Source organism: Prunus dulcis, chromosome 3, assembly GCF_902201215.1.
Source record: "Prunus dulcis chromosome 3, ALMONDv2, whole genome shotgun sequence".
NCBI classification, from domain to species: Eukaryota; Viridiplantae; Streptophyta; class Magnoliopsida; order Rosales; family Rosaceae; genus Prunus; species Prunus dulcis.
In genome coordinates this window covers 16,735,988-16,757,450 of record NC_047652.1, presented here as the reverse complement: position 1 = coordinate 16,757,450, position 21,463 = coordinate 16,735,988, and the positions used below count along the sequence as shown (strand labels likewise).

The 21,463-nt window shown below is 38.5% G+C and overlaps 2 protein-coding genes and 1 long non-coding RNA gene across 4 annotated transcripts; 2 read left to right on the top strand and 1 right to left on the bottom strand.

Moving 5' to 3' along the window:
- Positions 1-209: 209 nt before the first annotated feature.
- Positions 210-20,545, top strand: LOC117623127 (wall-associated receptor kinase-like 8). Of its 2 annotated transcripts, XM_034353990.1 has the most exons (4): positions 210-1,125; positions 1,348-1,500; positions 1,616-2,722; positions 20,355-20,545. In XM_034353990.1, the coding sequence occupies exons 1-4, from the start codon at positions 252-254 to the stop codon at positions 20,423-20,425; spliced, it is 2,205 nt and encodes a 734-aa protein (XP_034209881.1). In that variant the 5' UTR covers positions 210-251; the 3' UTR covers positions 20,426-20,545. The 2 variants fall into 2 exon arrangements, with proteins under 2 accessions (XP_034209881.1, XP_034209880.1); XM_034353989.1 differs by lacking the exon at positions 20,355-20,545 and having other exon boundaries at positions 1,616-2,796.
- LOC117623129 (protein DETOXIFICATION 41-like) lies at positions 4,106-6,797 on the top strand. Its single transcript, XM_034353993.1, has 8 exons — positions 4,106-4,489; positions 4,611-5,155; positions 5,424-5,510; positions 5,620-5,676; positions 5,768-6,006; positions 6,098-6,216; positions 6,305-6,391; positions 6,491-6,797. The coding sequence occupies exons 1-8, from the start codon at positions 4,178-4,180 to the stop codon at positions 6,554-6,556; spliced, it is 1,512 nt and encodes a 503-aa protein (XP_034209884.1). The 5' UTR covers positions 4,106-4,177; the 3' UTR covers positions 6,557-6,797.
- On the bottom strand, positions 7,345-8,042 carry LOC117623131. The gene is made up of 2 exons (XR_004585086.1): positions 7,786-8,042; positions 7,345-7,698 (listed from the first exon to the last, which is right to left on the bottom strand). It is a non-coding gene; the product is annotated as an uncharacterized LOC117623131 (long non-coding RNA).
- Positions 20,546-21,463: the final 918 nt, after the last annotated feature.

Below are 21,463 nucleotides of genomic sequence, written 5' to 3'. Positions count from 1 at the left end.
GGGGTGGTAGTTAGCATTTTCTCTTTTGTCAAATATGGTTGCTAGAATCCAAAACCTTAATCAAACTTCCAGTGTTTCTTTTTTGACTTTGAAAATTTTGGTGGACAACTTATTCAGGAAATTTCAGCACAGAATTCCCACATGGGCAAAGAGAGACATTTTTATTAGCCTGATTCCTCCTATAAAGCATGCACTGAGAATTTGGATTTGCTCCATGACCCTCAAGGGGGGAGAGAGAGAGAGAGAGAGAGATGAAAATGGTGCTCCAACTTTTTGAGGTGGTTTTGTTATTGTGGAAAATAAGTACTGCATTAGCTCAATCACCAGCTCTAGCTAAGTCTGGTTGCCAGTCACAATGTGGAGATGTTACCATTCCATACCCTTTTGGAATTGGAGCCAACTGCTATGTTGATGAATGGTTTTCCATTTCCTGCAATGAAACTTTTAACCCTCCCAAGCCCTTCTTAAATAGCACTAAACTTGAAGTTCTGGAAGTTTCGACAGAATTAGGAACTGTTCGTGTCAACTTTCCAGTAAATTCAACTTGTGGTGATAGAAGCAGTGCAAATGTGATGAGCATGGAAGGAAGCCCTTTTTTTTTCTCCCAAGCTGATAATAGATTCACTGGTGTGGGATGCAACAACTTAGCTCTAATGACATTGCTGAATGGTTCAACCATTGGTGGGTGCTTATCATTCTGCTTCAGTGGCTCAACAGGAGGAAGTAGTACTACTTGCAATGGCATTGACTGTTGCCAGACAACAATCCCTTCCGATCTTCAGGCATTCAATACAACGATAGAGAACATAGAAGCCAGGGAAAACTCAGAGGGATGCAAGTATGCATTCTTAGTAGACCAACAGTGGTTTGAGTCCAATGTAAGAGTAGCAAAAGCCTCAGCCATACAAAACAGGGATAACTTTCCTGTGGTGCTGGAGTGGAGGATAGACAGATGGAAATATGACTCGCTTGTAACGAATAAATCAATTTCCTTTAACAATTCAACTCTGTGTGAAAGTGGAGATTTTATCAACAGCACCTCCTTTAGTAACCAGACCTCAGTGGTTCGGTGTTCTTGCAAAAGGGGATACGAAGGAAATCCGTATCTTCCTGAAGGATGTCTAGGTAAACTTCTCACAATCTAAATGATGAATTTGTTTTTATTTTGAATCAGAGATCCCCATCAATCCATATTCATACATGGTAAACCAGTTTGAGGCAACGGCCTCAAAATGCAGGGCTAATATCTCCACTAGTTGCTTGTTTATTATTGATCTTTGCTCATTATTTTTCACTGTTCTACAATTTCGATATTCATTCCTTTTCCACTTTTCTAATTCGTTTCAGATATTGATGAATGCGCGGACCCAAAGAATAGCCCTTGTTTACAAGAAAACCTTGGACCTACTTTTACCTGTAAAAATACTGAGGGGAGTTATGAATGCCACTTTCACAGTCCTCCAGAGAAGAAGAAATCTGCAGTTAAACCGGTGCTTATAGGTATTGCTTCTATCCTTCAGTTGCCCTGGAACAATTTCCAGTGAATTCAAATGGGCAAAAGTTGTACTTTTCCCTAAAGCATTTGAGTACTTTCTAAATTTGTTGAGTTATGCAGGTATTGGAGCAAGCTTGGGGCTATTACTTCTACTTGCTGGTGCATGGTGGTTATACAAGGTCGTGAAGAAAAGAAACAATGTTAAACGGCGACAGAAGTTCTTCAAACAAAACGGTGGCTTGTTGCTTCATGAACAATTAAGTTCGGGTGAAGTCAATGTTGAGAAAATAAAATTATTTGATCCAAAGGAGCTAGAAAAGGCCACAGACCATTTCAATGTGAATAGAATACTTGGCCAAGGAGGCCAAGGTACTGTTTACAAAGGCATGTTGACGGATGGAAGAATTGTTGCAGTAAAAAAGTCCAAGGTAGTTGATGAAGGGAAACTTAGGCATTTCATTAATGAGATTGTCATTCTTTCACAACTCAACCACAGGAATGTGGTGAAGCTCTTGGGGTGTTGTTTGGAGACAGAGGTGCCTCTACTGGTTTATGAATTTGTTCCCAATGGAACCCTATTTGAGTATATCCACGAAGACAATGAAGAGTTTCCACTTACATGGGATATGCGTGTAAGGATCGCCATAGAGGTAGCTGGAGCTCTTTTCTATCTGCACTCTGCAGCTTCCATACCAATTTATCATCGAGACATTAAGTCCACAAACATACTTTTAGATGATAAGTATAGAGCAAAAGTAGCTGACTTTGGAACTTCAAGATCAATTTCCATTGATCAAACTCATGTAACCACAATAGTACAAGGTACTTTTGGGTACTTGGATCCAGAGTACTTCCAGTCAAGCCAATTCACAGAAAAGAGTGACGTCTATAGCTTCGGAGTAGTCCTCGTTGAGCTCTTAACAAGTCAAAAGCCAATTTCTTTTACAAGGTCGGAACAGGGCAGAAGTCTAGCTACATATTTCATTCTGTCAATGGAAGAGAATCGTCTGTTTGATATCGTTGATGTTCGATTCATGAAGGAGGGAAGTAAAGACCAAATTGTGGCAGTTGCTAACCTTGCAAAAAGATGCTTGGACTTAAATGGAAAGAGACGGCCTACGATGAAAGAAGTTGCAATGGAGTTGGAGGGGACTCAAAAAGCAGTGAAAGCTTCACATGTGGAACAAAATCATGAAGAGATTGAATATGTTGGAAATCAAGTGACTGGTCCTTGGGATGTTGCTTCTACATCTACATCAATAGATGTTCTACCTCTTTTATCATCCGAATCACAATGAACAGATCCTCAATGCAATTGGAGACTTCCCTCATGAAACAATTCTGTAGTTGTTGCTGTGTTTGATAGTCTTAAGGCTTGTTAAACTCTAACTATTGTTCTGTAGCCCACTTTCTCTGTGGATTGCTCTGATTAACTTGTAACTGTTTTTATTAAGTAACTTCTTTCATTGATTAAAAAGCAACTTCGACGACATCTTATTAGCTTCTCTTGCATATGTTTCACTAATTTTGTATTAGCCATCTCATAAAGCTGGATGTGTTGCATTGATTCTTAGCAGAGCAGTCCTTCCAAATTAAGCTATACAGACATAGATGAAGACTCTAATTTTGACTAGGCGCTTTTTTCTTCTGTTTTTTTTTTTTTTGGGGGTCGAAGGCTTTATTTTCTTCTTTGTCCACTATCTGATCTCGACAATTTGCTTCTTTTTCTCTCTTTTTTTGAAAATAAGTGATTATATATTATTGATGATCAAACAAAAATACGACAATTTGCTTCTAACTCCAAAGTTACAATCAAAGAAACTACAATCACTTTGGCATCTTATCATATGTAGCAATCTCAATCAAATTGTATAGCAATTATGGTTGTTAATTGTTGGACAAACTGAATTCTTTATATTTTGTAAAAACCATTCAATTTAGTACTCGCTTCTGAGATTCTCTCGACCTTCAAGTAGGGTTTTTTTTTTTTTATTATTATTATTTTTTTTTACAAGAATCCTAGAATCCTAAAGCTGTCATGTGACTTCTGAAGGTGCACGTGCCCATCTACATAACTCAGTAAACATTTTTTACCTAATCAAAATTATTAACTGCTAATCAGAAACAAATCCCAAATTTTAATTTATATACAAAATTTATACTGACCATATTAGGTACACGTGTTGACTAACCCTTTGTCAATGGTGTCTGGGTCCACTCCAAAATCAATACAATAATTTATCCAACACAAACCGGCACAAAAAACTGAAATGGGCCCCACCAACTATCAGGCTATGCCACAGGGAACTGACAAGTGACACATTCAGTTTGCATTTAACAAAGCACTGCTCGGAGCCTTCAAAGTTCAAATGCCACATTTGACATTATACGAGAGGGTTTTGGTTTGGTGTAATTTGTAGACCGAAAAATAGGTAGTTGCAGCTAAATTTCTCTTGCTAATGTAACTTCTGAATGAGCCGGTGGGTACGAAAAACAATTTGAAAGGTAGTTAAGACCTTTCTACTTTCCCTAAGCTTTCTACTTTCCCTTCTTATTTTTGTACATAATGTAACGTCATATAAATTTATTCACTCTGCCTCTTCCAAGTAACACGAGCATACTCTCACACTCACACAGCTGCACAACCCTCAAGCAGTAGTGGCACGGCGGGCTGAGATAACCATGGGGTCGACGGGGGAGTACCAGCCTCTGCTGCTCGGACTTGACTCACATTCCCAGATACCTGGCTTGTCGTCCGCTGCCGTCGAAGATTTTCTGGAGCACCGGCCTGTGGCCGCCCGATGGTGGCCTAGACTGGTGGCATGGGAGTCAAGGCTGCTCTGGATTTTATCTGGTTCATCTATCATTGTCTCCATATTTAATTTTATGCTCAGCTTTGTCACCCTCATGTTTTGTGGCCATTTGAGTGCCTTGGAGCTGGCTGGAGCCTCTATTGCTAATGTGGGAATTCAAGGTCTTGCTTATGGGATTATGGTAAGTATCCCAAACTAATGTACCAGATAATTCATTTACCAAAATTTCATCTTTATGTTTGTTTTTCACTATTTGTGGTTGATTTAACTTTTTTTTTTCTTTCTTGCTTTTGAATCAAAAGTTGGGAATGGCTAGTGCTGTGCAAACTGTGTGTGGGCAAGCATTTGGAGCCAGAAAATTGCGAGAAATGGGCATCATATGCCAAAGAGCAATCATCTTGCACTTGGGAGCAGCAGTCCTCCTTACATTTCTGTATTGGTGGTCAGGTCCAATACTTAGAGCCATAGGCCAGGCAGAAGACATAGCATTGGAGGGCCAAGTGTTTGCAAGGGGCCTAATTCCTCAACTTTATGCATTTGCAATAAACTGCCCCCAACAGAGGTTCCTTCAAGCACAAAACATTGTGAACCCTTTGGCCTATATGTCTTTTGGGGTTTTCCTCATCCACATTCTTCTCACTTGGTTGGTGGTTTATGTTGTGGAATATGGCCTACTGGGGGCTGCTCTTACTCTCAGCCTCTCTTGGTGGCTTCTTGTCATTACATATGGACTTTACATTATTCTAAGCCCCAAGTGCAAGGAAACTTGGACTGGCTTCTCTTGGAATGCCTTCAAAGGAATTTGGCCTTATTTTAAGTTGACTCTTTCCTCTGCTGTCATGCTCTGGTAACTGTCAAATTTTAATCCCTTTCTCCCCTTTTTTTTTTTTTTTAATGCACAGCTCATTTGCAAACACTTTTTTTTACCTTTTGCTAGTGGGATATAGCTCAATTGGTTGAGCTCTTTCACCTCCACCCATGTGTTTAGAAGTTCGAAAATCTCAAACACCCAATGAATACTTGTGTAAACCCCCCTCCCCCAATTGTTCGTACTCAAAAAAACACTTGTTTTTACCTTTCAAATAACTCTTGGGTTTGCTCATGCATTAATGTAGCTTGGAGATATGGTACAGCCAGGGGCTGGTGCTGATATCTGGGCTTCTCTCCAATCCTACAGTTGCTCTAGACTCCATTTCTATTTGGTATGTCTAGTGTTAAAGCATTCCATTTAAGCTTTTCCCTTTATCAGTCAATTTATTTAACTCACATTGTTCGTCTAACTTTACATTTTCTGATGTGATATAATTCCAGCATGAACTACTTGAACTGGGACTTGCAATTTATGTTAGGCCTAAGTGCAGGAGCCAGGTTTGTGACAAATAAAATGCACTTAAGAATGTTTATTTCTTAATCGCGAATTAGAATTTACTTTATTGATAACGAGACGTCGGTTATGCAGTGTTCGAGTCAGTAATGAGCTAGGTGCTGGTAATGCAAAGGTGGCCAAATTTTCTGTGTTTGTTGTGAACGGGACCAGCATACTGATTAGCATAGTCTTCAGTGCAATTGTATTGATTTTTAAAGTTGGATTAAGCAAGCTTTTTACGAGTGATTCCGTAGTTATCGCAGCAGTATCTGATTTAACCCCGTTGCTGGCCATCTCTGTTTTCTTGAATGGCATTCAACCTATACTCTCAGGTACTGATGTGTGACAAAAGGAGTACATGAACAAACCAGGTCTGCAGGCATTGTGAGGCATCATTTCTAATTTAACTCTCTGGAATTTCAGGGGTGGCAATTGGAAGTGGATGGCAAGCTATTGTGGCCTATGTTAACCTGACTTGCTACTACGTTATCGGTCTTCCGATCGGATGTGTTCTTGGCTTCAAAACCAACATGGGAGTAGCAGTAAGTTCAATCTCTCCTTACTCTTGTGCCAGTAAAGCTATTTCTTTGTGAGTGATAGAACATGATGCATTCTTTTTATCTCTTTCAGGGTATTTGGTGGGGGATGATTATTGGAGTTTTTCTACAAACAGTAACTCTAATTATTCTCACCGCCAGAACAAATTGGGATGCTGAGGTAATTTAAATTTTGATTGAAGTATTATCTTGTCTTGGCATATATAGTCAACATGGACTGCATTTTATCAACGTATCACTAATCACCATGCTTTTGTAGGTCCAAAAAGCAGCTGATCGATTGAAGAAAGCTGCAGAAATACAAGACTCGCTGACCGATGTATAAGGCCATGGAGGTTTTCAAAACTTGATTTCACCTGCGGTTCACGTATGAATTCCTGTGTTTTGACATAGCTTGGTCAACGAGATTTAGACTAGAAGTTTTTATCTTCTTCCCCTGTATTGTATACAACCAATCAGATTGTTGCCAACTTTGATGATATAAGGGAAAGAAAACCATCCTATTTGTTTCACAGAATCGAACAGTAATAGTTTCAGCTTTGATGAATATGTCACATTCAGAACTATACTACCTTGCTTTTGCTGAAAGAAAATGAGTAACCTACACCAGACATAGTTGAGAAGAAGCTGACACAGTTGAATCTTGAATCACAAAACTATGAATTCCAAAAATTTATATATGCTAAAGCTAAAATTGCCCTCATTTTACTGTTGTTTCTCGTTTTGATTTGGTCTTTATCTCATCGGTTTTCCATGGAACGCGCCATCTCCTCCTTCTGCTCTTCACGTTCCCAAATCCGAATTCTGTACCGGCCTTTGCAGATTCCGACGCCCTGAGTGAAATCGGCGCCGACAACTGAGGTATGCCTGCTAAAAGTCAGTTTCTGCGTTTTTTGTTTTGATTCATTTGGGCTGAAGTATTGTAGGATTATCTCAGCCTTTGATTGTTGCTTTTGATTGGCCTGTATGATTTTGCTTTTGGATTTGGATTGTTTGGAGGATTTTTGTCATATTTAATAATGATGTTCCTGTTTATGGATCCCTTTGTAGGAATGTGGTTTATGATTAAAAAATTGGGGGTCCAAACAAGGAATCGATTTTTAATACCTGAGCTTGATCAACAACAAGAAAATATGTTAACCCTGAAATTGGTTCATAGACAGAAATAGGCTCTCCAAGTTAACTAAATTTCCAATCCCATTTGGGAGTCTTCCTACTAATTTATTGTCACTTACGTAGAACCGTGCAAGAGTGCTGTGCATTCAGGTAAGAAACCCCCAAAATTGTTCATATTAATGCCTAGGTGTCAGATAAAGCTCAAGTCATTAAGTCTCCTACTTCCTGGATTGTTGGAGGTAAGAGAAAATCTCTCAAGCTTGTGCAAATTTGCCAAAGATGGGACTTTACCATGTAGGCTGTTTCCTTGCATTCCTAGATGACCTCGACTTGAGGCATTAGATATTGATACTGGAATAGTTCCACTAAATTGGTTAGAAGCAGTATCAAAATACTGGAGACTTGGAGAAAAAATACATAAGTTTGAGGGAAAAGTACCTTGGATTTCATTTGGTTGCAGAGAAAAATCTTATGAGAGAAGACAGATTGAAGATGGAGGGTGGAATCATACCAGACAGAGAATTGCCCGCGAATCGAATCTCTGTTAATTCTGTCAGCTGGCTGAAAATATCTGGAATGCTCCCATTCAAATAATTAGAAGATGCAGAAAGCACCTCAAGAGTCGATAAGTTACAGGGCAAATGTCCTGTAACAGGTTGTAAATCTTAAGGAAGCACGGGAGTTCTCCAGTGACAAAAAGTTCACTTATTTGTTCAAAGTAATGTGCTAATCTTTGTGCATCAGATCAGATCACTATTTCCTTCTATCTCTAATTTCCCTTTGTGGGGTTGGGGTGAGGGGCTTTGTGTTACTGCATCTTCCTTGACTTTGTGACCATGACCAGATCACAGTGCAAAGGACTGAATTGAACAGTCCACTTGGCCTTGAGCTTGAGGTTCAGTTACATATATTTGTTTCACTGGTTTCTATAAATATATTGTATATTTAAAGCTTGGTGCTGAGACATAATCATGTGGGATAGACCTGCGTGCTCTTCTCCGCTCTATGACAGGATTGTATGTCTGCCTGAATGGAGGAGATGCATTTTCAAACACTCAGCAGGTTTGCTGTTGCCTTTACTTCATTCTAATACTATTTTCTAGCTAATCTCTTATGATTTCCTTTTCTTCTTCTCTGTCTTTCTGTCTCTCTGTCTCTCTCCCTCTATACATCTCATGAATTTTTTGCGCTCAGGCTGCCCTCTATGGCCAACCATGGTGTCGCGCAACCTAGGGAAAAGGAAGAGGGAGAGGAGACGAACCTGATCCACGTGATGGCGGGGCCTGAGGTGGCCGGTGCCGGCGACGGCCACGGTGGAAGTTTCAGCCGAAACTTCACGTCGTTCCAGCCCAAAATCCTTGGGTTTTCAAGCTGCGAAAATGACTAGGCTAGAAGGAGGACGTCGAGACGAAGATTTTGGGACCGGTCTCGCCTGAAACGGTCGCTGGAGTTGGGAGAATTCGCCTTCTAAAGCGGCTGGTCTGTTTGCGCGAAGAGAGAGAAAAGAGTCACTGCTGGAGGAGAGAGACAGCTGGGTATTTAAATTTTAACTTTGCAAAAATTATGATTGCGCCACTGTATTTTCGTTGACCAAAACGTCTTTGTTTCAATTTCGATTTGGGCCCATCACGTATCTATGAATTCGTGAGCCCGAGCACTACACCTAGAGCAACTCCACCCATTTGCCATTTGCCATAGCAAGGGGGAGACTAGGGCAGCCACTATTCACGTGAATAGTGGCTGCTTTTGCAAAAAGCAATGTGTGTTTCCACCCATTGCCATGGCAAAGGGCAAATACTATTCTTTTCTTCTTCTTTTTTCACAAATTTGTTTACCTAAACAATTAATTTGGATAATATTTTCGGATAAGATTTTTGGGTTCATACATGTCAATATTTATTATAAAAATTCATATCTCAATCGGATAAAATTTTCAAATAAGATGATAAATAAAAGGGAGATTCACTATTATACCCAATATGGGGGCCCAAATTATAAAAATACCCTATATAAAATGGACTTTAGAAACACACCCAAAGTCCATTTACAACATAACAAAAAAACTTTTAACTTCTTATAAATTACAAAACTGCCATCAATTTCTTAAAACAAGCCCAACCCCAAAATCTCATAAAAATACCCAAAGCACTCAATAGGGCATCAAAGTAATTTAATAATCAATATTAAATTCAATAAGGCTAGCTATCATTTTTTGGGTTTTTTTTGGGTTTGTTTATAGGAATTCAATTGTGTAGGGTTTATTTATAATATTAGTGCTAGAAATGGGTATATCACTAAATATCTCTAAATAAAAATACAATTTAAAAGTGAATAAAATGTTGGGTAAAAAGTGAATAATAGTATAAGTAGAAGAAAATGTATGAAGATTTATGTTGAAAGTAAAGAGTATTGGTAGGTATTTATAGGAAAAAAAAATTCAAGAATTTTTTGGTATTTTTTTTCATAATTTTATAGCCAAAAAAAGCCCAGCCGTTAAATTGGAGGAGAGCAAGCGATCGAAATGCGCAGACGACGACACATGTCTTTTAGCTGTTGGTGGAGCGCAGGGCTGATGTCATCCTCCCCCCCCGGGGTCGCAAGTTAGGCAAGACCTGCCTTCGAGCCAGCCCGTCTTCTTGGGTCCCACATCCAGCCTGGGCAAAAGTGGCCTGTTGGAATTGGATTTTTTGCTTGGCCTCCCCCCAGCTTCGGACTTGGGCTCCTCGCTGGATTTGCTCTAAGGAACCAAGAAAATTTCCAAAACTAGCCCCGAGCAAAAAGTCAACCCTAAACCACCAAATAACCTTAGGGCTAAAGTCATACCTTGACTTTAGAATTTTGAAAATTAAATTAAATTTCGGAATTGGATGTTATGTAACAACCCGATTCTACATTATTAGCTAAACATTAAATTATTCAATGCAAAAGATAATTTTACCCTGAGAATATTAAAATGATTTAAGTGTTGACTTTTTATTCGGGGGAGATTGAATAATTAAAATAAGAGGAAATAAATTTAAAGGGAAAAAATAAATTGAAATAAACAACAAAATAAAATTATTTGAATTAATTAAGGTTTTTGAAAATTAAAGATATTATTTATTACAAAAATGGGCAAAAAATTCATTTTAAGTTCGGAAAGGAATTTGGAAATTTCGATTGGACCTTTGCATAGAGCACGTCGAAACGAGTCCGTAGACACGTAGTGGACTCTAATCGGACTTGTAACAAATAAATGGCGATCAAAATAAGTTCAGTGGCATAACCGTATATATTTCGAAGTTCAGTTTTCTTAAACCCCGAATTTCTGCATTTTGGGGAGCTTGACCAGCCGACTTTAAGAGGTGATTTCTCTCAACTCCGACCACCAATTCAAGCAAGACCGGTCCCGTTAAAACCACCACACTTCCCTATTCCAGCCCTAGCCCTTCGCTGCCTCGATCCACCGCCGTAGTTGTTGGAAACAGCCAAGAAACATGCGGTTTTGAATAGTTTTTTCGTCAACTTTCAACGACTTATTCTCCCTCCTCCGGCCACCATTTCATGCGAGTGAGGTATAATTTCTCACCTATTTTTCATGATCTAGCTGATGGTTGGGTAGAAATTTATCAATTTTGAGCATAGGTAGTCCGATTTTCGAATTGGATTTCATCCAATTTTGGGATCACGATTCCGGCCACTTCCGGCTACGTTTTGGGGTAGGTCCAAGAACAAAAGTGGTTCCAAATAGGATGTTTTACTTAGGGTAGTAAGCTGGGTTTTCAATTTTGAAGAGTTTCGGTTGTCGAAATTTGATCAAGCCACACAAGCGTTGCCGGAGCGTGGGCAGCCTGGTGAGGTCACTCTCAATCCTAGAATATGATCCTAGTGTTATCACGAGCGCGTAGAAATTCATGGATCTCAATTCGGACAACGTTTGAGCCTCGATCAGATCTCGCATATTGTGCGATTTTCGAATTCGATACATTTCAACCGTTGCATCGTAGTTATTCCCGTATGTGTCAATCTAGATAACTCCAAGAAAGTTTAGGAATTCACGGATCGTGAATCAGAAACTCGGATGTTCCAATTTAATAACTTGAATTTTGTGTTTTACAGTAACCGTTCGATCGGGACCAAACTTGCAGGGCGTGTATCCTAAATCTTGTAAAACCCATATGAAATTTCATATCAGAATTGGGAGGTCATGGGCCCCCTGTGCCAGTTTGACCAAGTTTGGGTAGTGGTTTGGTGTTAATTACGGTGGGTATGCGTAAATTAGTTTCAGTTCATTAAATGCATGGTTTATTTTCATTATTTGACTTAAGAGCTTGATAGGTGGTTTTGCTTTGGATTATTTGGAGGCCGAAGACCGATTATATGAATTGTATGCAACTATCTTGTGCATGCTGCTGGTTGGTGATATTAAATATGTTTTAACAGGTTGAGAAGTTTTGGGAAATGTCCATTTTTCATGAGGGACTCTACCGAAATTTTGGCAGAAAGTCTCGTACCCTTCTTCTTTATTTTTGGAAAAGAGGTTATAGTAATTGAAGTGGGCCTGACATTGGGGTGATGTTGGGATTTCCATAGGATTCGTTTCGGGTTCCGAGGAATTCAAGGCAGGTCCTGTCAACTTGGCATCAGAGCCAGGTTTCGATCCTGGGACCTGTGGGTTATGGGCCCACCACCGTGAATTCCTACACTTTCATGAAATTATCTAGATCGACATATACGAGAATAACTACGATCCGACGGTTCAAATGTATCGAAATCGGAAATCGCACAATATGCGAGATCCGATTGGGGCTCAAACGTTGACCGAATTGAGATCCACGAATTCCTACGCGCTCGTGACAACACAAGGATCATTCTAGGACTGAGTAAAACTAGAAACCAGAAATCTTCAAAACTGGAAACCCAGCTTACTACCCTAAGTAAAACACCCTATTTGGAACCACATTTGTTCTTGGACCTACCCCAAAAAGTGGCCGGAATCGCGATCCCAAAAACCAGCTGAAATCCAATTCGAAAATCGAACTACCGAGGCTCAAAATTGATAAATTCCTACCCTACCTTCAGCTAGATCATGAAAAATAAGTGAGAAATCATACCTCACTCGCATGAAATGGTGGCCGAAGGAGGGAAAATGAGTCGTTGAAAGTTTACGAAAAAAACTATTCAAAATCGCTTGTTTATTGACTGTTTCCCGCGACTACGGCGGCGGATTGAGGCAGCGAAAGGCTAGGGCTGGAATAGGGAAGTGTGGTGGTTCTAACGGGACCGGCCTTGCTTGAATTGGTGGTCGGAGTTTAGAGAAATCACCTCTTGAAGTCGGCTGGTCGAGCTCCCTAAAATGCAGAAATCCTGGGTTTAAAAAAACTGAACTTTGAAATAATTACGGTTATGCCACTGAATTTCTTTTGATCGCCATTTCTTCGTTACAACTCCGATTCGAGTCCACTACGTGTCTACGGACTCATTTCGACGTGATCTATGCAAAGGTCTAATCGAAATTTCCAAATTCCTTCCCGATCTTAAAATGACTTTTTTTCCCCCTTTTTATAATAAATAATATGTTTAATTTTCAAAAACCTTAATTAATTCAAATCATTTTATTTTGTTGTTTATTTCAATTTATTTTTTCCCTTTAAATTTATTTCCTCTTATTTTAATCATTTAATATCTCCCGAATAAAAATTAATTCTTAAATCATTTCAATATTCCCGGGATAAAATTGTCTTTTTCCTTGAATAATTTAATGTTTAACTAATAATTTAATTGTCTTTTTCCTTGAAGTGTTCTGCTTTTGTGTACCTATTTTGGGAAGTATTTGATAGCATCTCTGATTACAGTTTAGTTTTCTATTCAGTTTTTAAATGACTATGCATGGTAGCTGTTGCTAATTTATTTGCAAATACTATGGCATTTGCAAAACCTCCTTTCTGTGGTTGTGATATCATTGCTATGTACTGCTGCCCCCAAAATAGATTGTATTTTTTAATTTAAAATTCATTTATCTCACAGAAATTCACATTACATGCGTAGTTTGTTCTTATCAAACTTTTGCTCAATCTATGAGTTGTTCAAAATAGAGTAACTTTAAATCAAGCTTTCATACAATAATTGAACTGGTTGGGACCTAATGTTATTTATCAAATTGGAAAAATCATAACATGCTCTACCTGAAGCCTTAGCTAATTCAAATTTGGTGTGTTGGATTTCAAGATAGAGGAAATTTTTTGTAAAACATCTTCCTATCCATCTTTGCATTTTTTTTTTCTTATTTAATGATATAATTATTCGAGATCTTTATTTAGTTTTGTGAAATATAAATTATTCAATAATTATTAATAATGGCAAAAATATAAGCCAATTAGCATCACGTGTTTGTGAGCATAGATTTTGAATTTTGTCCTTACTCTTTTGTTCTTTTCTTTCTTGGCTACCCTGTAAATTCTATGATATTCTTTCTTAAACTTTTAGCCTAAAACATGGCTACATTGATGAGACTGCAGTTGTTTATGTTATTTCTACCTACTGAAAAGGGTCACTAAAGAACAATTAAAAATTGAAGGAAGTTTTCCTATAAATAGGGAAATCTTATGTTTGGTTCTTTCTCAAAGTCAAGCTTAAATCTGATGTATCTAAACTATTGTTTGTCCTATTGGATTTTTGAACTTCATTATGTGATAATAGTTATTGTTTTCACTCAAATTTTTCCATTTATCTACACTAACACCTGTCATGTTGCAAATTTGTACAAACTGAGTTAAAACCCCTACTAAGGACAAGGGAAAACAGAAGCCACCTCTACAGCAGAGCCAGCAAGAGATAGATCCCCTTCCAACAAATATCAAAACATAAGAATCCCCTTCCACCACCGAGTAGCGTAAGTCCTAGCCAAACTCTTTTGAACAATTAGCAGCTCAAAACTACTGTTATTTTGATGTTTTCATTACTGCTTGGTTTATTAAAATATGGTCAATTTTTTAACAAGACAATTATCTTGTAAGTTAAATTTGCTAAACAAAGCATTGTGCCACTATTTAGATCTCCATATCTATATAAAGCTTTAAAACCCGCAGCAACGCGCGGGCACCTTTACTAATGCACATTAATAAGCTTGACAAAACTCAAACGGTTCCATTTTGTTCTCCACCCGTCTCAGCGCCAATAGAAGCGCGATCGAAGGTGGCCTGAATTCTGAGCCTATATAGTTCACAAGCAATCGAAAGCCAATAGTAGTAAATTGTTGCTTCCTTAAGTGCCACTAAGCTGCTCTCAACTGATATTCTTGCATGAATAATAATATTAAAGCCTGAGTAATGTGACTATACCATAAAATTGAGTACCCCCAATTTACAAATCAGCCACTTTAAGTAAGCCTTCAAGGTTTTTCTCCCATTTAAATAAATCAGTTCATGTTTTTGTTCATCATATGATGAAGTGACCTGTGAAGGACCAGCTAATTCATCACCATGATTGTCGTCATCGTCCTCATCTGAAAAATTCGTACCTCCTTGTTCATTGCTACACTGATCCAAAATCCCGACAACTTTTGGTTAGCTACCTTCTGTTCTTCTGCTGTTTTCGCCAAAGATAAAGGGATATTCTTTGCTTTCTGATCAGGTGGAAGCCTACGTACAGGTTTCCATTTCCTTGTACCAAACAACAGCACTGCCAAAATCTCTGTTCTTGCCATATGCATTCATGATTGTCGTTAAGATTGTTTGATTTGGTTTGACACCAGCTGCCTGCATTTCCTCATATTTCTCCATCATGTCTAGGAGGTAACCACATCTGGGACCAAGTGTGACCTGAGTAGATTTTTTATATTTTGGCTAGTGATGTAAACCTTTCTATCATCTTTATTAAAACTCTCTTCCTTTGGTATTAACAAAAAATGGCAGATAAGAAAACGATATTATGTAAATATTTTATAGTTGAAACTTTTCCTTATCCAGTTTTCCTTAAAAGGTCTTATCCTAAAAAGAGTGCACAAAGTGCTCAGTTGTCATTTACTGCCACTAATAATAAGCACAATAGAAATCTTTCTAGAACCGAAACAAGAATTTTGAATATATGGAAACCAATTTTTTAGCAAGTGCAACTCATCGGAATATAGCATAATCTGTTAGAATTCATAGCTTCTGATATTTAGTTTTTATGAAGAATTTGAGAGTTTTGGAGAGAAGGAGAGTTGCAGAAAAAATGCGACTATGGAGCTGCAATATTGCTGAAGGTACTACTGTTCATTTCATTCCACTATTCAAGTATAATCGTATGAGAGAGAGAGAAGTGAGATGCTTCTCTAACAGATTTACACAGAGATTAAATCCTAGCCTTTGATCCTATCAACCTATGAGATTATTCCACTTGCCATAATCTGACACTTAAAGCCTAGGCTAGATAAGAGACCACTTGGACTATGATCTAATGGCTCATATTACATCAGGAAATTAAAACTTATAAAATGAAATTCAAAGAATTTGGAATGTTGTCTTCAAGATATCAGCTCAAGGGTCACACATCAACACTCCCTTCTAACCTTTTAGCTGATTTCACACCAAGAGGTCCTCTTAGACAGGCAAATCGATCCTTTGGCAAGGCCTTGGTCAATATGTCTGCAATCTGATCTTCTGTTTTGCAGTAAACAAGTTCGATCTCTTTTGCTTGAATGGCTTCTCTGATGAAATGAAACTTTCGACTGATGTGCCCAGTTTTCTGATGAAGAACCGGATTCTTTGCCATTGCTATGGCAGAGATGTTATCACACAGAATTGGTATGCCTTCCACTTGCTCCTCTCCAAAGTCTTCAAGCACAAACCTTAGCCATTTAGCCTGTGATGTTGCTTCCGCAGCACTGACATACTCTGCTTCTGCAGTGGACAGTGCCACTGTGTTCTGTTTGATCGATGCCCATGAAAACATACCAGATCCTAGTGTAAAAGCATACCCTGAAGTGCTTCTCATGTCATCGTCACTTCCTGTAGTGTAGTAACTTCATCCACTTGAGTTGATGTATCCAAATTTTGACTTGGTTCACAGACTTCAAATTGCTTATGTCCTTCATTACAATTTGCCATTTGACTCTCAGCAACCATTGGGACTCTCATTTCACTTTTATCAGTGTTCTCCCCCTTCCATGAAGCATTCTCATCAAAGATTACATCTCTGGACAAGATGATCTTTCTGGAACTTGGATCAAATACCCTGTACCCCTTTTCACAGAGTCCATAACCCACAAAGATGCATTTGTGATTGTTTTCTTCAAGCTTATGCCTTAGGGCTGAAGGAAAATGCACACAGCATAGTGATCCAAAAATCTTCAGATGTGCAATACCTGGTTTTCTGCCAGTGTATGCCTCAAATGGAGTTACCTTCTTGAGAGACTTGGATGGACATCTGTTAAGTATGTATACTGTAGTGTTCACAACTTCTGCCCAAAACTCGTAAGGAAGGCCCTTTTCGTGCAGCATGGACTTTGCTATTTCCACCATGGTTCTATTCTTCCTCTTAGCCACTCCGTTCTGTTGAGGAGAATATGTCATAGTTAACTATCTTTGGATCCCAAGTTCATTGCAATACTTGTTAAATTCATTTGACAAAAATTCTCCACCCCTATCACTCCTTAAGCCTTTCACCTTATGTCCACATTTTAGTTCAGTCATAACTTTGAACTTCTTGAAACATTTAAATGCATTTGACTTGTTCCTGATAAAGTATACCCAAGTCATTCTAGTGCAATTGTCTGTGAACAACAGAAAGTACCTATTTCCTGAGATAGATTCAGTTTGCATTGGTCCACAAATATCTGTGTGAACCAATTCCAATGGAAAATTAGCTCTCCAAGTGGATTCTGATGGAAAAGAATCTCTATGTTGCTTTCCTAGCATGCAGCCTTCACACACAACAGACGTTTTCTCCAAATGAGGCAACCCATGAACCATTTCTTGATCTTCCAGCAGTTTGATGCTTCTGTCATTTAGATGCCTCAATCTCTTGTGCCATGTCTGTAGACAGTGTGCCACACTTTCCTTTAAAGCCAACTGATTTGCAGGCATCATTTTAAGAGGAAAGCACCTGATGTTTGTCATCTGAACTCTAGCAACAAGATTATCCAGTGACCAACCATCGAAGATGTTTAATACATTTCCTCCAAACACCATATAGTAACCATGCTCCAGCATCTGTCCAACACTAAGCAGATTCTCTTCAAGTCTAGGAACAAGCATCACTTCTTGAATGTGCTTCCTTCCCAATTTGGTCTCTATCACAAGAGTTCCCTTTCTTGCAACATGCACAATTTCTCCAGTTCCCATCTTCACTTTGGAAGTCAGATTCCTTTGAATGTTAACTAGTAACCTTTCATCACCTATCATATGGTTACTACAACCACTATCAATGTACCATGAATAGTTACTAGTTCACATTTGTCACAGCATTACAGGCATAGAACAAAGTACCAGTTTCTTCAACCTGGTTTGCATAGGTCACCTTCTGTATAGATTTATTTCCATTGTAGTCTCCGAGCACATGCCCAAACTTCCCACAACCTGTGCATTTAGGCTTCCCTTCAAACCAACACTTGCCATAATGGAGTTTATCACAATGTTTGCAGGTTGTTTTGTTTCCATCATACATTTGGTTTGGAAGTAGAATTAGGCTTATTGTCCCATTTCTTTCCTTTGGATTTCCAGTTTTTCAAAGATTTCTGATTTCCAGAATTACCTCCACCCGCAGAATTTTTCCTCCAACATTTAGACTAGCAAAAGCCCTTTCTGTAGAGTCTTCAGCATGTTTATCCAATTTGAGCTCAAAGCTTTTTAGAGAGGCAACAACCTCTTGAACCTCAAGAGTTTCAAGGTCCTTAGAGTGTTCAATCACAAAGCAAATACGGTCATATGATCTAGGCAAACTAATCAACAATTTTTGCACAACTCTTTCTCTAGACAGATCCTCACCATGACTCTTCATTTGATTCATTATATCGAATAGTCTAGCAAGGTATACAGATAATGACTCGCTATCTTTCATACGAGTGTATTCAAATTCACGACGTAAACCTTGGAATTTTACGTACTTGCTTATCTCCTCTGAACTCCTGCTTTAGAATGTCCCAAGCACCCTTTGAGGTCTCCTCGTTCACAATTCTGGGGAAGATTTGATCTGAAATGGCACCTTGGATCAACCCAAGTGCACGAGCATCCTTCATTAGAAGCTCTGCCATCGTAGGCTTCTCCACTTTAGCGACCGCAATCTCTTCTATCTTCTTCTTATCCTTCGTTGGATCTGAAACATCGAAACCATTTTTAACAAAATCCCACAACCCATGAGATTTCAAAATGGTTTTCATCCGTATACTCCAGAACTCATAGTTTTCTCCATGGAAAACTGGCATGCGAAGCTCAGCGGTGCCCGATCCTGCCATATTAGACATTGGATTCAAGAAACCACAACTCAGCTCGAATCGATTCCAAAACTCTGTTCACATATTCACGCCCAGTTTAAGCAACTGAACTTGGCTCTGATACCATGAAGGAAGTTGAGGTTCCACCACAAAACCAATTGGCAATGGGGGGGGGGAGTAGCTCAACTCTTTATAAGTCCTTGCTAGGTTTCTCAACTTTTCAATGTAGGACCTTTTACCTTCACATTCTCACACACCCCCGCACGTGTGACAAATTTTCAAGCCTAACACGTGGACAACACATATTGGGTGACGTGGAGCACGTGTGGCTGTTGGGCTTTCACACGTGGGCTAACTAGGCTCTGATACCATGTTAGAATTCATAGCTTCTGATATTTAGTTTTTATGAAGAATTTGAGAGTTTTGGAGAGAATGAGAGTTGCAGAAAAAATGCGACTATGGAGTTGCAATATTGCTGAAGGTACTACTGTTCATTTCATTCCACTATTCAAGTATAATCGTATGAGAGAGAGAGAGAGAGAGAGAGAGAGAGAGAGAGAGAGAAGTGAGATGCTTCTCTAACAGATTTACACAAAGATTAAATCCTAGCCGTTGATCCTATCATCCTATGAGATGATTCCACTTGTCATAATCTGACACTTAAATCCTAGGCTAGATAAGAGACCACTTGAACTATGATCCAATGGCTCGGATTACATCAGGAAATTAAAACTTATAAAATGAAATTCAAAGAATTTGAAATGTTGTCTTCAAGATATCAGCTCAAGGGTTACACATCAACATAATCAACATGCAGGTACTGAGAAGTATACCTGTCCCTTCTCATGCTCTTAAAAACAGTTCGAGCTTGGTCCACCATTCCTGGTACTGCAAATGCGTCAAGCAAAATGTTATAAGCTTTCCGGGTTGGTCTGCAAAACAGAAAGAATGGCGGAGATTATAGTTTTCATCATGGTAAGGAATTGGCATCAAGAATTGGGCCAAAAGTAAATTGCGTGTAGCATAAATTGGCCTGCAAGTGTCTACTTTCCACAGCTTGGCCTTGGTGCAAAAACCAGTATAATTTAAATATAACCTTTGTAGATGATGATACATCAACTTGCAAATTCATTTCATTACAATCATTTATGCAAAACACAAGCAGAGGAGCCAAGTGACCATGTCAGCTTCATTGAGTTTTGCAAGCTTGAATTAAATAAACAAGTTGAATTAAGAATATGAATCAGTTCCTCACATATTCAACTTTCAAATACTGTGGCTCCCTGTATCAATAGAATAAGTAGCATTGAGCCCAAGTACCTGACACCAGCATCAAACATCTCCTCAAAAACAGCTAAGGCTTCTTCCTCTCTTCTAGCTTTCCCATAAGCACTAATGAGTAAGGTATAGCTCACTACGTCAGGTCGGAGTCCAGCCATTTGCATCTGCCATTTGAAGTTTCCGTTAATTTCTGATGGAACTTCAGGTGAACAGTTGGTACGAATTTCAGGAAAACAAATTAACAAGATAAGCATGGGGAAGGGGAAGAGGAAAAATAAAAGATTTTTAAGTCTTCTTGATCATTAATAAGAATATGTTGGAAATGAAGTGACTGGTCCTTGGGATGTTGCTTCTACATCTACATCAACAGATGTTCTACCTCTTTTATCATCCGAATCACAATGAACAGATCCTCAATGCAATTGGAGACTTCCCTCATGAAACAATTCTGTAGTTGTTGCTGTGTTTGATAGTCTTAAGGCTTGTTAAACTCTAACTATTGTTCTGTAGCCCACTTTCTCTGTGGATTGCTCTGATTAATTTGTAACTGTTTTTATTAAGTAAATTGTTTCACTAATTTTGTATTAGGCATCTCATTAAGCTGGATGTGTTGCATTGATTCTTAGCAGAGCAGTCTTAAATAGAACATAGAGATCCTTCCAAATTTAGCTATATATTGACAGATGAAGGCTCTAATTTTGACTAGGCGCTTTTTTCTTCTTTTCTTTTTTTTTTTTTTTGGTTGAAGGCTTTATTTTCTTCTTTGTCCACTATCTGATCTTGACAATTTGCTTCGTTTTTTTTTTTAAAGTAAAACAATAATATATTATTAACGATCAAACAAAAGTACGACAATTTACTTCTTACTCTAAAGTTACAATCAAAGAAACTACAAAATGGCATCTTGTCATATGTACAGAAATTATGGTAGTTAAATATTGGACAAACTAAATTCTTTATATTTTGTAAAAACCATTCAATTTAGTATTGGCTTCTGAGATTCTCTCTGCCTTCAAGTAGGGTATTTTTTTACAAGAATCCTAGAATTCTAGAATCCTAGAATCCTAAAGCTGTCATGTGAGTAAACATTTTTTTTTTTTTTATGAAGTTGCACGTGCCCATCTACATAACTCAGTAAATATTTTTTACCTAATCAAACTTATTAACTGCTAATCAGAAACAAATCCCAAATTTTAATTTATATACAAAATTTCTACTGACCATATTAGGTACACGTGTTAACCTAACCCACACAGAATAGAAACTCTTTGTCAGTGGTATCTGGAATGGGCCCCACCAACTATGAGGCTATGCCACAGGGAACTGACAAGTGACATATTCAGTTTGCATTTAACAAAGCACTGCTCGGAGCGAAAAATAGGTAGTTGCAGCTAAATTTCTCTTGCTAATGTAACGCATGAATGAGCGGGTGCGTACCAAACA

What these genes read in the sequence shown, in the direction of transcription:
- LOC117623127 (XM_034353990.1), top strand. Translation starts at nt 252, where the DNA reads ATGAAAATGGTGCTCCAACTTTTTGAGGTGGTTTTGTTATTGTGGAAA. An exon ending in TCTTCCTGAAGGATGTCTAG is followed by an intron (nt 1,126 to 1,347) that starts GTAAACTTCTCA and finishes AATTCGTTTCAG; the next exon opens with ATATTGATGAATGCGCGGAC. An exon ending in AGTTAAACCGGTGCTTATAG is followed by an intron (nt 1,501 to 1,615) that starts GTATTGCTTCTA and finishes TGAGTTATGCAG; the next exon opens with GTATTGGAGCAAGCTTGGGG.
- LOC117623129 (XM_034353993.1), top strand. Translation starts at nt 4,178, where the DNA reads ATGGGGTCGACGGGGGAGTACCAGCCTCTGCTGCTCGGACTTGACTCA. An exon ending in CATTCAACCTATACTCTCAG is followed by an intron (nt 6,007 to 6,097) that starts GTACTGATGTGT and finishes CTGGAATTTCAG; the next exon opens with GGGTGGCAATTGGAAGTGGA. An exon ending in AAACCAACATGGGAGTAGCA is followed by an intron (nt 6,217 to 6,304) that starts GTAAGTTCAATC and finishes TATCTCTTTCAG; the next exon opens with GGTATTTGGTGGGGGATGAT.